This window comes from Chlorocebus sabaeus, chromosome 8 (assembly GCF_047675955.1).
Source record: "Chlorocebus sabaeus isolate Y175 chromosome 8, mChlSab1.0.hap1, whole genome shotgun sequence".
Lineage (NCBI taxonomy): Eukaryota > Metazoa > Chordata > Mammalia > Primates > Cercopithecidae > Chlorocebus > Chlorocebus sabaeus.
The window spans coordinates 147,606,154-147,621,413 of NC_132911.1; the positions used below are offsets into that span (position 1 = coordinate 147,606,154).

The 15,260-nt window shown below is 65.8% G+C and overlaps 1 protein-coding gene across 12 annotated transcripts in view; it reads right to left on the reverse strand.

Moving 5' to 3' along the window:
* Positions 1-1,309: 1,309 nt before the first annotated feature.
* The window catches only part of PLEC (plectin), a 61,745-nt gene continuing 47,794 nt past the window's right edge, over positions 1,310-15,260 (reverse strand). For 11 of the 12 annotated variants that reach the window (XM_073018499.1, XM_008001862.3, XM_038000007.2 and 8 more), the window contains 8 exons: positions 14,984-15,162; positions 14,023-14,161; positions 13,579-13,935; positions 13,421-13,504; positions 13,149-13,253; positions 12,962-13,060; positions 8,697-12,077; positions 1,310-8,588 (listed from right to left, as the gene is read on the reverse strand). In XM_073018499.1, the coding sequence (XP_072874600.1) occupies positions 2,370-8,588; positions 8,697-12,077; positions 12,962-13,060; positions 13,149-13,253; positions 13,421-13,504; positions 13,579-13,935; positions 14,023-14,161; positions 14,984-15,162 (10,563 nt within the window). In that variant the 3' untranslated portion in view covers positions 1,310-2,369. The remainder of the gene's footprint in view (positions 8,589-8,696; positions 12,078-12,961; positions 13,061-13,148; positions 13,254-13,420; positions 13,505-13,578; positions 13,936-14,022; positions 14,162-14,983; positions 15,163-15,260) is intronic. The other variant, XM_073018500.1, reaches the window with a different exon arrangement.

The following is a 15,260-nucleotide window of genomic DNA, read 5'->3' on the forward strand; positions in this document are numbered from 1 at the left end:
GGGGACTGTGGTGGCCCTGTCCTCAATGGCCCCACAGCGGACCGCATGGGTCTGGGGACCAAGTTAGAGGCAGGAGTGGCCGCCCACTCACCAGCTCCCAGTGACCCACTGACAACGTGGGCTTCCTTTCCCTGTAACTCTAAGCTGTGAGAGCTCAGAGGTCCTAAAACCCAGCTACCTGGGACTGAGTGAGGCGCTGCCCCACTCGATGGCTGTGGGTCACCTGGCTGGGGCCGCTCCTGTTCCAGCGGACCAGCAGGCAGAGCACCCACCACTGGGCCAGGGCGGGGAGGATAGAGCCCTGCAAGAGCGAGAAGACCAGGACTCGGACCCCAGGGTGAGGGCCTGGGTCCCACCAGCAGAAGAGAGGTGAAGGCTGGGCATGGTGGCTCACGCCTGTAATCCCAGCACTTTGGGAGGCCCAGGCAGGGAGGATCACTTGAGGCCAGGAGTTTGAGACCAGCCTGGCCCACATGGTGAAACCCCGTCTCTACTATAAATACAAAAATTAGCTGGGCGCACACCTGTAGTCCCAGCTACTTGGGAGGCTGAGGCAGTAGAATCATTTGAACACAGGAGGCGGCACCTGCGGTGAGCCGAGATCACAACACTGCACTCTAGCCCGGGTGACGGAGCAAGACTGCCTGGAAAAAACAAACAAACAAACAAACAAAAACCAGGAGTATCGGCTGAGCCTGGGCCAGTGGCTGCTGCAGGCTGGGGTTGGCCCCACTTCCCTTCTCCCCTAAGTCTTCCCAGAAACTGCCAACAATTGGAAGCCTGGAGAAGCCCATCCAGGTGGAATTCCCGGAGCGTGATGGGCATCGGGCCGAGAGACACGGCAGACTGTCGTGGAGGCCCTCACACTAGGCCCCCTGCCTGTGGCCTCTCCTCTGGAGGGCTGCCCGGCCAGCAGGAACCAACTGACCCGGGGCCATGTAGCACCCTCCCCAGAGGCCAGGGGGCCACAGCCAGTGACTGATATGGGAGCACGCTAGACCCCGCCTCAGATGAGAAACAGCCCCTTACAGTGCAGGGGTGGGGCTGGGGGGCTGGTCAGCACCTGACCAGCAGCAGGCCCCAGCAGGCCCGGCCTCAGTGTGGCCACCACCCTCCCCTACACTGCCTCCTCTGCCCAGGGTCTCTCGGCTGCCCTCCTGCTGGCACCTGATATCTGTTGCACACAGACGTCCGTCTCTGGCCAGTCATAGTGGCTGAGCTCAGAGCCTGGAGCCCGGGGCTGCAATGTCCACCCTGTCCCTGACACACACCTGACCCCAAGACAAAAACACAAAGCAGGAGGCACAGGAAGGTTGGAATTGCTTTTATTGGGGGCGGACGCCGCAAGGCCCCGCCCACGGTCAGGTTAGTGTTCTGCCCTTGCAGAGGCGCCAGCAGCCTGACACCTCCACCTGCCACCCGCCCAGGGTTAGTGGAACATGCAAAGCTCGGAAGGTGGAGGCAGGGGCGGTCGCTGCTGAGGCCAGGGCTGGGTGGAACAGGAGGATCAGCACACAGCCTGGCCAGCGTCCCTGGGCCCAAAGAGGGCTGGGGCTCCCTGGGAGAGAGACGGGCAGGCAGCACCCCAGGGTGGGGTCCACAAGCTGAAGGGGCCGCTGGACCCACCAGGGCAGGTCTGCAGCTCCCAGCCATGCCAGCTGGAACGTCCGTCTCCCCACCGGGTCTGGGTCCTCAGGGCCTGGGATTAGAGGCCGACATGGAAGGCACTTACTAGGGGAACAGAGGCTGGAGGCTGACGCCGGAGGCCAGAGGTCTCAGGAGTGAGTGTGGGGGGTGAGCTGGAAAGCACAGATCAGACAGCACTGTGGGGGCTGGGCCCGAGGGCCTCGTCTTCCCATGGGGAAGGGGCTTCTCTGGGGAGACTGGGAGAGAGGCTGACTGGGACTCCCTGTCTCCAGCAAGGCCTACCGTGCAGGCCAGTGCTAGAAACACCAGGGCAGAGACGCCGGCCCAGGGCTCCAGCCCTGAGAGGCTGAGGGCCCTCTACTGACGGGGCTGAGCCCAGCTGCCCTGTGCAGCTAGGACAGGCAGGCGGGCAACCCTGGGGACAGGAGGGTGGGCTGGGGCCCAGCATGGGACCCTCCAAGGCACCTGGCTGTGTGAGTGGCAGGTAGAAGGGAGTGGGGAGACCCGAGGGGGTGAGGCAGCCAGCAGGGCTGGGCCAGCCCTGTCCCCCAAGATACAGGCTGTCTGGACAGCAGATATATATTAATATATTAGTCTGGTCTTTTTGGTTAAACTTTAGGCACCACTTGGGAGGAAGACACCTTTAAGCGTTGAAAACGGCCCCAGCGCCTCGGTGGGAGCCGGGCTGGCCCGCATGCAGAGCAGGGTGGGCGCAGGCAGGCTCAGGCCACGGCAGACTCAGGGCCTCCCACGGAGGCCGAGGACCCTGAGGCGTAGCGGCGGCCGTAGCCCGAGGAGGAGTAGGAGGACGAAGAGAAGGTCATGGAGAAGCCAGAGCCAGTGGCATCAAAGCTGCCGCGGCGGGAGCCGGCCCGGGAGCCGGTGCGGGAGCCGGTGCGGGAGCCTGCGGTGGAGCCGGAGCCGCTGACGCTGTAGGGGCTGTAGTAGCCCTTGCTGGACTGCGCGGCAGCCTCCAGCAGCCGCAGCCCTGTGCCCTCCTCCACCATGCTGCGGTCCAGCGCGTCCTTGTAGGAGATCTTGAGCTTGGTCTTAGGGCAGGTGAGGTACTTGGAGTAGGCGCCCACATCACGCAGCTTCTGTGCAGTGCGGGCATCCACCGTGCCGCGCTGCAGGGCCTCGTCCAAGGGCACGCGGCCCGGCGTGTCAGGCTCAATCAGGCCACCGGTCAGGTACTGCACCTCCAGGAAGCGCTGGCCGGCCTCGTAGTAGAGCCAGCCCTTCTTCAGGGCCTGGGCGGCCGACATCTTGGTCTTGGTGCGTGGGTCCTCAAAGCCGCAGAAGGCCTTCTGGGCCAGGTTGATGCGGTCCACCATGATCTTGTCCACCAGGCCCTTGTTGACAGCTTCGGTGACAGGGAAGCGCTCACCGGTGCTGGGGTCGATGATGCCCCCAGTGCAGGCCTGTGCCTCCAGCAGTCGCTGCCCTGTGATGTTATCCACCAGGTTGCGGTGCATGGCCTCGGTGATGGACACCTTCTCCAGCGTCTCCGTGTCCAGGATGCCAGCCACGGGGCCTGTCTCCTCAGTGGGGTCTGACCAGGAGGCCAGCTGGGTCCTGGAGACAGCGGGGCTGATGGGGTAGGAGGAGGAGGATCCCACGGAGGAGGAACGGGACCGGAAGCCGCTGGCATTGCCCGAGAGCATGTCGGCGAACTCGGTGATGGAGAGCGTGCCGGCGCGGTACTGGTCCAGTGCTGAGCGGTCGATGAGGTTCTTGGCGATGGCGTCGTCAATGTCATACTGGCGGCCAGAGCGGCGGTCGATGATCATGGACTTAACCACGCCGTCTGAGGAGGAGATGGTGATCTCCTCCCACTCGCACTCCTGCTCAGACAGCTCCAGGTACGTCTGGTGGTCAATGAGGCCCTTGCGGTAGGCCTCGTACACTGACATCTCCTTGCCCGTCTCGGGGTCCACGATGACCACTCGGCGCTTGCGCACGGAGGACTTGGAGGACGTCTTCCGCTCCCGCTTCTTCTCCTTCAGCGGCAGGAGGCACAGGCCCGTCTGGGGGTCGGTGATACAACGCTCCATCAGCTGCAGGTAGGTGAGGTTCTCCTCCGTGTTGGGGTCAAAGAAGCCCTTGGTGTCGTCCGAGGGGTCGGTCAGGATCTCGTTCATCTCCTCGTCAAAGAGGCCACGCTTGTAGGCCACCTCCACGGGCAGCCGGTGGCTCTCCTCAGGGTCGATGATGCCGCCCGTCGCGATCTGGGCCTCCAGCAGGCGGATACCGTGGTCCTTCAGGATCAGGCCCTTCTTCATGGCCTGGAAGAGGGAGATGAGCTTCCCAGAGTAGGGGTCCTTGTACCCGGTGACGGCTCGCTCGGCTGACAGCAACTTGTCCTTGAACTCGGGGCCCACAATGCCCATACGCACAGCCTCCTCCACCGTCAGCTTCAGTCCCTTGATGGGGTCGATGACGTACCCGGTGGCCGCCTGCGCCTCTAGGAGCTCAAAGGCCGTGCCCGGGCGGATGATGCCCTTCTTCATGGCCTGGTACACCGAGAGCCGTTCCTTGGTGGCGTCCACGAAGACGCCAGCGATGCAGCTGGTGCCTTCCAGGAACTTCTGTAAGTTCTTGGTGACCTCCTCGATGGAGGTCAGACCCTCCCGAAGCTGCAGCGCCGTGGCCTCGTCCATGACCTGCGAGCGCACCAGCTCCTCCACGGTGATCTGCTTCCGCAGGCCACGGAAGGTCAGCTTGCGAGCGTCCGACAGCGGCAGGAGCAGCTGGCCAGTGCCATCGTCACGGCGACACCGTCTGAGCAGCTGCGTGTAGCTGAGGCGCTCGTCGGTGGACGGGTCCACGTAGCTGCGCACCTCGCTGGGCTCGGACAGCTGGTCGTGTGTGTCCTTGTTGAGGTAGCCGCGCTGGTAAGCCACCTCCAGCGGAAGGTGGAAGCCCAGGCGGGGGTCCACGATGCCGCCGGTGGCCAGCTGGGCATCCAGCAGCCGCAGGGCCTCCTCAGTGGGGATCAGCTCCTTCTTCATGGCCTGGAAGAGCGAGATGGTCTGCTCAGTGTAGGGGTCGCGGTAGCCGGTGACCGCCCGCTCAGCCGAGAGCAGGCGGTCGTGCAGCTCGGGCCCCACCAGGCCCTTCCGCACAGCCTCATCCACAGTCAGCCGCTGCCCCTTCGCCGGGTCCAGCAGGAAGCCTGTGGCTGCCTGTGCCTCCAGCAGCAGGCGGGCCACCTCGGCACTCAGCAGCCCTTTCTTGAGGGCCTGGTAGATGCTTAGTGTCTGCCTGGAGCCGGGCAAGTAGACGCCGGCCACGCAGCCCGTGCCATAGAGGTAGTGCCAGGCGGACTCCGCCTCGAGGGCCTCACGGAGGCTCCTGGTGCCCTCCCGGAGCAGGTTGTAGGTCTCGAGGGAGATGATCCGAGCCTCGTAGAGGTCCTCTGCCGTGAGGCGGCGGCGCACGTAGTCGTAGGAGGCCAGACCCTGCTGGCGGATGATCTCCGTCTTCTCAATGATCTCAATGATGATGATGATCATGCGTTCCTTGGTCACCCGGCCGGCCTGAAAGTCAGCCATCAGCTGGGCCCGCTGCTCCTCGGGGATCAGGTCCGACTGCATCACCTCCCACAGGGACATGGTGGAGCCACCGTGGCTGCCGCCGCCAGGAATGTCAATCTGCGTCTCTTCAAATGCCCTTCGTGTCTCCTCCTCAGTGTACACCTGTGTGGTCTCCACCACCTCAGCCTTCTCCACCCCTTTCAATGGCAGGAGGCGCAGGCCCGTCTCAGGGTCCTCCACGCAGCGCTCCAGCAGCTGCCTATATGTGAGGTTCTCGTGCGTGTTGGGGTCGAAGAAGCCCTTGGTGTCGTCGCTGGGGTCCGCCAAGATGCGGTTCATCTCCTCGTTGAAGTAGCCACGCTGGTAGGCCATGTCCACGGGCACGCGGTGGCTGTGCACGGGGTCGATGATGCCGCCCGTGGCGATCTGGGCCTCCAGCAGGCGGATGCCGTGCTGCCGGAGGACCAGGCCCTTCTGCATGGCCTGGAAGAGGGAGATGGTACTGCCTGAGTAGGGGTCTCTGTAGCCGGTGACAGCCTTCTCGGCCGACAGCAGCTGCTCATGAAGCTCGGGGCCCACCACGCCTGCCTTCACGGCCTCGTGGACATACAGGCGCTGGTTCCGCACAGGGTCCACCAGGAAGCCAGTGGCCGCCTGCGCCTCCAGCAGGAGCGCAGCGGTGCTGGGTCTCAACAGGCCCCGGCGCATGGCCTCATAGATGGACACCTTCTCCTTGGTGTCCTCCAGGTAGATGCCGGCGAGGCAGCCGCTGCCCTGCAGCAGCGTCCGCACGGAGTCCAGCTCCGAAAGGTCCTTGACTGTCGTCTTGCCGTCCTTGAGCTGCTCAAACTGGGCTCTGCTGAGGACCCTGGAAGCCAGGAGCTCGCTGGCTGGCACAGGGGCACGGAGGCCGCTGAAGGACAGCCTCTCCTGCCGCAGGGTCTCCACCTCCTCCACGATGGTGATGAGGATCTTGATGACCTTCTCCACGGTGACCTTGCCGGTGCGGAACTGACGCAGCAGCTCCTGCCGCTGCTCTGCGGTGAAGTACTCAGAGCTGATGAGCTCCCACACCGTCACCGTCCTGCCCTTGAAGCCGCCCACGGGGACGTCAACCGGGGTCTTCTCGAAGGTCTCACGGGCCTGCAGCTCTGAGTAGAGCTCCTCCTGCCGAGCCCGAGCAGCCTTCTCTGAGAGCGGCAGCAGGCTCAGCCCAGTCAGCTGGTCGGGCCGGCACCGCTGCTGGAGCTCGCTGTAGGTGACCGGCTCCCCTGTGCTGGGGTCACAGTAGGCCTTGGCGTCGGCCCTTGGTGCTGACAGGGCCCTGCTGATCTCCTCGTCCAGGAAGCCTCGGGCGCAGGCAACATCCAGGGGCACGCGGTGGCTCTTGCTGGGGTCCACGACACCGCCCGTGGACAGCTGGGCGTCCAATAGGCGCAGGCCCTGCTCCCGGGGAATGAGGCCCTTCTTCAGGGCCTGGAACAGCGAGACACTCTGCCCCGTGTAGGGGTCCCTGTATCCCGTCACAGCCTTCTCGGCTGACAGCAGCTTCTCATGAAACTCAGGGCCCACCAGGCCGGCGCGCACTGCCTCGTCCACGGTCAGCCGGGCGCTGGTGGAGGGGTCGATGATGTGCCCGGTGCCAGCCTGGGCTTCCAACAGGGCCACAGCCACGTCAGACAGCAGCAGGTCTTTCTTCAGGGCTTCGTAGATGCTCAGCTTCTGCCCTGCCTCCTCCAGCCACACGCCTGCGATGACGTTGGCACCCCGGAGGGCCCGCCGCACAGTGTCCACCTCGGCCACCTCTCGCACAGAGCGCTCACCTTGCTGTAGCTGGTGGTAGAGCTCACGGTCGATGATCCTGCTCTCCAGAAGCTCGGCAGCTGGCACCAGGCTGCGCAGGCCCTCGAAGCAGAGCTGGCCCTTCTGCTCCTGCTCCTCCACCACCGTGATGATGATCTTGATGATCTTCTCCACTGTGATCCGGCCCGTGCGGAACTGCCGTAGCAGGTCCCGCCGCTGCTCTGCTGTGAAGTATTCCGAGTTGATGATTTCCCAGATGGTCACCGTCTTGCCCTGGAACTTGCCGAATGGCGCGGACACAGTGGCCTTCTCAAAGACGTCCCGGGCCTCAGAGTCGGTGTAGACCAGCTCCCTGCCCTTCGCAGCCTTATCCGTGAGTGGTAGAAGGCGCAGGCCCGTCTCGGGGTCCTCCACGCAGCGCTCCAGTAGCTGCAGGTAGGTGAGGTTTTCGTGCGTGTTGGGGTCGAAGAAGCCCTTGGTGTCGTCGCTGGGGTCTGCCAGAACGCGGTTCATCTCCTCGTCAAAGTAGCCGCGCCGGTAGGCCACGTCCACGGGCACGCGGTGGCTGTGCACGGGGTCGATGATGCCGCCCGTGGCGATCTGGGCCTCCAGCAGGCGGATGCCGTGCTCCCGGACGATGAGGCCCTTCTGCATGGCCTGGAAGAGGGAGATCTGCTGCCCGGTGTAGGGGTCCTTGTAGCCAGTGACAGCGCGCTCGGCCGACAGCAGCTTGTGGTGCAGCTCAGGGCCCACCACGCCCTCCTTCACAGCCTCATTGACAGTCAGCCGTCGGTTCCGCACCGGGTCCAGCAGGAAGCCTGAGGCTGCCTGAGCCTCCAGCAGGATGAGGGCCGTGCCAGGGCTCAGCAGCTGCCTCTGCAGGGCGGTGTAAACACTCAGCTTCTCATTGGTGGGCTTCAGCAATAGCCCTGCGATACTGCTGTGGCCCTGCAGGTAGTGGCGTACATCTTCCCGCCGCGCAAGCTCGTCCACTGTGGTGTGGCCCTGCGCCAGCCGCTGCAGCTCCTCCACACTCAGGATGCCGGCCTCCTGCAGCCTCTGGGCTGGCACCTTCTGCCGCAGGCCATCGAAGCTGTGCTCCGGCTCTGCCTCTGTTGCAGGGCCATCAAGTGCATCCCGGCCGTTGGGCAGGGTCTTTGTGGCGGCCACCTGAGAGGCAGTGACCTCCTCTGAGTGCGCAAGTGCGGCCCGGTGCGCCTCCTCCAGGCGCTGCAGCTGCTCACGCAGCCTCTGGTTCTCCTCAGCCAGCAGCTCCTCCTGCTGCCGCCGCTGCTGCTCCAGCTGCTGCAGCTCCTCCTGCTTGCGCCGCACGCCCTCCTCGGCCTCATGCTGCCGCCGCCGGGCCTCCTCCATGCTGGCCACCAGCCGCTGCCGTTCCTGCTCCATCTGTTGCTGCTGCCGCTGCTGCTCCTCACGCAGCTGCTGTGCCTTGGCCACCTCGTCCTGGAAGAGCTGCTCCAGCTTGGCCTTCTCCTGCTCGATGAAGCGCTCCCGCTGTAGCAGGCTGTCCTTCTCAGAGAGGAAGCTCTGCTGCAGGGCCTGCGTCTCCTGCAGCAGTTGCTCCTGCTGCACCGTCTGCATCTGCAGAAGAAGAGGGTGTGATCAGGGACCGCCAGCCCAGGAGCACCCACCACCCACCGAAGCAGATCCCCAGGCCCACCCGCCTGTCGCATGGAGAGGGGGCGGTACCTCCTCAGACTTGAGCTGCAGCAGTTTGGCCTCCTGTTGGAGCTTCTCCTTCTCACGCTCCAGCTCAGCAATGGCCTCCCGCAGGCGCTCGGCATCGTGGTCACTCTGCTGTCGCTGGATCTCCAGTGTCTGCACCAGCGTCACCTTCTCCTGCGTGGCAAGCTCTGTGCGGTGCAGCTTCTCACCGATCTCCTCCGCCTGCTTCCGGAAGCGCTGGGCGTCCTCCTCAGCGCGGGCCTGGGCCCGGCTCATCTCAGCCACACGCAGCTTGAGGCGCTCAGCCTCAGCACTCATCTCCAGCTGCCGCTGCCGCTCGGCCTCCAGTGTCCGCTGGAAGCCCTGCGTCTCCTCCGCCAGCTGCTGCGCCATCTGCTCCTTGTCCTCCTGCAGCCGCCGAGCCTGCTCCTGTGCAAGCTCCTTTTGCTGCTGCAGCAGCTCTGCCTCAGCCTTAAGTCGCGTAGCCTCCTGCACCGCCTGCATCTTCTCCTTGAGCATCTTCTCTGCCAAGGCTCGCTGCTGTGCCAGGTCCTCCTCTGCCAGCTGCCGCAGTCGCGCAGCCTCCTGAGCTGCCACGCTCAGCCGCGCAGCCTCCTCCGCCACCTGCTTCATCTTCTCAGCCTCCTCCTGCAGGAAGCGCTGCGTATTGTCCTTGTCGCGCAAGATGAGTGCACGGTTCTCGGCCTCGATGCGTGCCTTGAGCTTGCTCAGCTCCTCCATTTGCACGCGCACTGAGAAGAGCTCCTCCTCCACCTGGCTACGCTGGCGTGCGGCCTCCGTCGCCTCCGCCTTCAGCCGCTGCAGCTCCTCGTCCAGCAGGTTCTTCTGGTGGTCGGTCTCCTCCAGCTGCAGCCGCAGTGTGGTCAACTCCTGCTCCACCTGCGCCTTCTGCCGCAGCGTCTGTTCGGCGAACTTCTTATGCTTCTCCATCTCTGCGTCAGCTGCCTGCTTCTGCCGCAGGGCCGCCTGCTCCGCCTGTGCCCGTCGCGCTGCCTCTTGTTCAGCTTCCTTGCGCAGCTTCTCTGCAGCCGCCTGCGCCTGAGCTCGCGCCTGTGCCTGCTCCTCTGCCGACTGCTTCAGCCGCTCAGCCTCTTCCACCTGCCGCCGGGACTGTGCCGCCTCACGCTCCGCCTGCACCCGGGCCTCCTCCGCCTCCTCAGCCGCCCGCCGGGCAGCCTCTGCCTCGCTGCGTAGCCGGTCCAGCACACTCTGCTCCTGCTGCAGCGTCTGCTGCAGCTCCTGCTCCTTCTGCTGCACCGCGAAGGCGTGCGCCTTCTCTTCTGCCTGCAGCCGCTTCTGGGCAGCCTCCTGGGCCAGTTGCAGCTGCCGTGCCGACTCCTGCTCTGCTCGCTCCCGCAGCCGCCGCGCCTCCTCCACCTTGGCTTTCAGTCGCTCAACTTCCTCCAACGCCGCCTTCCGCTGCCGTGCGGCCTCTTCCTCGGCCGCCAGGCTCTTCTGCACGCGCTCCTCAGCCTCACGGCGCCGCTGCTCCTCCTCTGCTGCCAGCTGCCGCTGCCTTGCAGCCTCCAGCTCGGCCTGCTCCTTGCTGCGCAGTGTGTCCTCCGCATTGCTGCGGATACGCCCCAGCTCCAGCTCCAGCTCCGCCTTGCCAGCGGCTGCCTTCTCGAAGCTCACCTTCAGCGCCAGGATCTCCTCCTCCACCTGCCGCCGCTGCCGCAGCGTGTCCTCCACCAGCCCCTTCTGCCGCTCCAGCTCGCTGTCCGACGCCTTGCGCAGCTGGGCTAGGCGCTCCTCGATGTCAGCCTTGTGTTGCGCCGCCTGCTCCTCCAGCCGCCGCCGCTGGAAGGCCTCGTCTTCCGCCAGCCGCCGCAGGCGCTCATTCTCTGCCTCCTTCTCCTTGAGCGCGATCTCTGCCTCTGTCTTGAGCCGCGTGGCCTCGCTGATGGCGGCCAGCTTCTCTGCGAGCACCCGCTCCGCCTCGGCCCGCTGCCGTGCTGCGTCTTCCTCGGCCAGCTGCCGCTGCCGCTTGGCTTCTTCCGCCAGGGCACGCAGGCGGGCGGCCTCCTCGGCCAGCTCGCGGAACCGGCCAGCCTCGGCCTCCAGCCTCTGCTTGGACTTCTCGCTGGTGGAACGTGACTCCTCCTCGGCCCTCGCCTTGCTGGCCAGCAGCACCTCCATTTCGGCCCGCACCTTGGCCAGCTCGGCTTCCAGCTCCTGGCGTTTCTGCGTGGCCGCAGCCGCCTCACGCTGTAGCCGGGCCAGCTCCTCCTCCAGCAGCTGCCGCTGCTGCTCCCCCTGCTCCGTCTCCGCCCGCAGCCGGATCAACTCCTGCTCCGCGGCCAGGCGCTGCTGCGCGGTGCCTTCCGCCAGCTGCCGCTGCTTCTCCAGCTCTTGTTCAGCCAGCTCCCGCTGCCGCACGGCCTGCTCCTCCGCCTTGCCGCGCCGCCGTGCCTCACGCTCCGCCTCCTCCTTCTGCTTCTCGGCCTCAGCCTGTGCCAGGCTCTTCTGCTGCGCCACCTCCTCCGCCTGCAGCCGCAGCCGTAGCGCCTCGTTGGCCTTGAGCTGCCAGCGCTCCAGCTCCCGCTCCGCCTCCTCACGCGCGCGCTCGGCCTCGGCCTGCTGCTGTGCCCGCCGCTCAGCCTCTTCCCGCAGCTGCGCCACCGTCACATGTTCCTCCTGCAGGGAGCGCTCCAGCTGTGCCGTCTTCTCCGCGAAGGAGGCGCGTTTGCTCTGCAGCTCCACCTCTGCACTGCGCTGCGCCGTCTCCAGGGCCACCTGTACCTGCCGTGCCCGCTCCACCTCGGCCTGCCGCAGCCGCCGCTCCGCCTCCTCCGCCTGCAGCCGCAGTTCCTCCAGGGCCTGCAGGGCCCGCTGCTTCTCGCGCGCTGCCTCGGCCTCGGCCTTCACGCGCAGGGCCAGCTCCGCCTCCGCTTGCCGCTTACGCTGACTCTCGTCCTGCACCTGCCTCCGCAAGCGCTCGGCCTCCTCCTGTGCCTGCCGCTTTTGTGCCTCTGCCTCCTCCGCCCGTGCACGCAGGGCCTGCAGCTCCCCCTCGGCCCCACCACGCTGGCGCTCAGTGGCCTCCAGCTGCAGGCGCACCACGCGTATCTCCTCCTCAATGCGCAGCCGGCTGCGCTCCGCTGCCTCTGCCTGCCGGGCCTTGGCCTGGATCTCTGCCTCCGAGCTCTGCCGCAGCTGCTGCAGCTCCTCCTGGATGCTGCGCTTCTGCTGCTGCGCATCCACTGCTGCCTCCTCCCGCCGCACCACCTCCTCCTGCATGCGCTGCTGCAGCTCCTTCGCCTCCCGCTCCGCCTGTGCCTTTGCCTGGGCGTGCGCCTCGGCCAGCTGCCGCTGCTTCTCCAGCGCAGCCTCCACCTCGGCCAGCCGCTCGCGCTCCTCTGCCCGCTGCTGCTCAGCCAGCCTCTGCGGCCACAGCAGAGAGAAGAAGAGAAGCAGAGAGAGTGTGAACACGGGCAGGCACCAGCGCTCACAGGGCACGCACCAGCACAGTTCACTAAGACAGCGCGGAGCAGGGGTCGGGGAAGACAGAGGCCCCAGCCCGGCGGAGGAGACAGCGTGCACCCGCCCAGGGCACTCGGGCAGCGATCGCAGCCGGCCCCACTGTGCTCACCAGCCTGGGGAAGGAGGCCCAGGCGTCCTCCCCTCTTCCCGCAGACAGGCGACGGAGACAGATGGACGGGGAGAGAGAGAGCAAAGCAGGAGCTGGGAACCTGCGAGCCACGCCCAGCACGCAGCCCTGCCTGAGCTCTGCTGGACACCAGGGGCCTGGCTCCCATCACTGGACCCCTCTCCCCAACCAGGGTGGGAAGCCTGGGTGGGGCGGGGTGAGGCGAGGCGGCCAGCGTGGAGACAGCAGGGCAGACCCGAGCCAGTTCGGAAGAGGATTCAGGGCCACACAGAAAGTAAGGAGAAGCCAACAGGTGGGTGCCTTGGAAGACCCCTCCCTAGCCCCACAACCCAACACCCCCGACTTCTGGCAGCAAAGGGTTGAGCGGAGAGGCCAACGCAGAACGCCAAGGTAGAGCACACGGGAGACCGCAGAGGGACGCTCACGAGGGAGGAGAGGCGGCGCCAGCCACTGTGGGGGAGCAGTGTAGCCGCGCCAGGCCAGGGGGCAGGCCACAGGTGGGGCAGGCTGAGCTGGGTGCAGAGGGTGCTGGCAGCGCCAGCGGGGAGAGTGGGGAGGGCCATGAGAAGTGGCCTCAGGCAGCAACTCTGGCTGTGTGTGGGCCGCAACAGGGGGTGAGATAGACCCCTCCACCCAGCCTCTGCCCAATGGGCTGTACCTCCTCCTCCTCCATGCGACGCAGAGTCTCGCTGATGAACTTGATGTACTGGCTCGTGAGTGTGGTCAGCTCACTGTAGCGCGTACGCAGGTCCACATACTGTGGGGTACAGCCAGGGTTAGCCCTGCAAGAGCCACAACTTGAGGCCTGCCAGCTCCTCTTCCGGCTAGGCTCAGCCCCGCCCTACCTCCTGGATGACACTCTCTGATCCGGACTGGACCTTGGGCTTCTTGGCCGGGGAGGCCACCGGCTCAAGCTGCGCCTTGTATGTGACCAGCTGGAGTTCATAGTCCTGTGGGAATGCACCGCGGTCAGCCACCAGCTCTGCCCTCTGGTGACCCCTGCCCAGCCCCCAAACCCTCACATAGGCTTTCCCTGGCATGGCCCAGGCTCAGGGAAAGCCCGCTGCCCCGGCAGCAGTCCCGGACTTGGGACCTGGCGCAGGCGGCAGGGCCTTACCTTGATGGCGTTGATGTACTGTTTCGCAAACCTCTGGCACTCCTCGACCTTCTCGCCATGGCGCTCGATCTCCTCCAGAAGGGCCTGGGGGACGGTGCGGTTAGAGCAGCGGCCGCAGGGCACGCCCAGCCGCCCTGTCCCCACCGACCCAGGCCCACCTTCTCCTGCCGCAGCTGCTCCCGCACAGCCTGGCTGTTGGCCAGCGGCACTGCCTGAATCTGCTCCTGCCGCTGCCTGGCGTCCTGCAGCCAGGCGCCCAGGGGGTCTGCGCTCTCGCGGTAGTAACGCAGCTGGCGGCCCAGTTGCTCGAGCTCACGCTGCCGCACGTCGGTCTGGGCCAACACAGCCTGCCAGCGCTCAAGCAGCTGGGCGACCCGCTCCCGCCAGCGCTCCACCTCCACGTCCCGCTCCCCGTGCCGCTGCTGCAGTCGCTCCCCCACCTCCTGCGCCCCCCGGAGCTCATCCCGCAGGGCGTCGAACACGGGCTGCTGTGCCTCAGCCTGGGACCGCAGCTTCTGTTGGGGACAGGAGGGGCGTGTGCAGTTTCAGCTGGGCCTGCTGTACCCCCACCCCACTGTGAGGTCCAAGCCCAGAAACAGCACCTTCAGAGAGGCCTTGGTGGCCTCGAGCTCCGGGAGGGTGGCCGGCACGGCCTGGGCCTCTTTGAGCTGCTCCTCGTGGGCCCTGAGCACCTCCTCGGCTCCCTGTGTGCTGTGGATCACCAGGCTGATGGTCTTGAGCCTGGCGGGAAAGCACGGCTCAGGGCTAGGACGTGGGGCTCGAGCAACAGCCCAAGGGGATGGAACCCGAGCCACAGAGACCCAAGGTGCTGCCTGCCAAGCCCAGACCCAACCCTGGGGGTCGGCTGACCCTGTGGTCACAGGCTTGCTTCAGGGAGAACAGACTTGGGGAGAAGGAGGCTGGGAGCCTCTGCAACACAAGGACACTCAGGCCCCAGCCTGAAGAGGGAAGAGGGGGTGTGCCAGCCAGGAACGGCAGACCCCAAGGCCCTGAGACAGGAAGAGCCCACTGGCTGGATGACAGCGGTGTCCTGGTGCCCACAGGGCCTGAAAGCATAGTTCTCAGCCCTTGCAGCCCAAGACCGAGTAAAGGGGACACTAGGGTGGAAATGGCACCCTGTGGCAGACAGTGGCAGCCCTATCACCGTGTTGGTTTTGTGAAGAGTAGATAGGGGCTGGACGTGTGGTGTGCAACACAGGAAGAGACTATGACATAACCCATTGGAAATAAATGCCAGAGGCCGTTAAGTCCAGGCCAGGAACAGGACAGACAAGAGGCAGGGTGCAGAATTCCTTACTATGCCACTGAAAGTAGATCCACAGCCTCCCCACCTCACTCAGCAGCCACCACCCAGCTTCACTCTCTCTTCCCCACACCCAAATCTCATCACCAGGAAGTCCCCCGACCACCACTGTAGAAGAGCACGCAGCCCTGAACTCTTCTCACCACCTCTGCGGCCGCCACCCCAGCCTGGGCCTCCCTCCTCCTGGCCAGCACCTCCCAGCCCACCCGAGCGCCTCGCCTGTGGCCAGGTGCACTCACTTCTCCAGGTAGATGGCAGACAGGCTGCGGACCTGCTCCAGCTTGCCCAGCGTCAGCTCCAGCTCCGAGCGCAGCATGGGGGCCGCAGGTGATGGCTCTGGCAGGGCCAGGACCTTCTCGGCCTCGGCGGAGAGCCGGGCGACCCCTTTACCCAGTCCCTCCACCTCCGCCTGCGCCTTCTGCAAAGACAGGAGTGGGGATGCACTTACCACCGGGCGCAGCACACAGCACCCCTTGAGGGCCGAAGAAGGGAGGGTGGGGAGAGGGACGGGGAGCA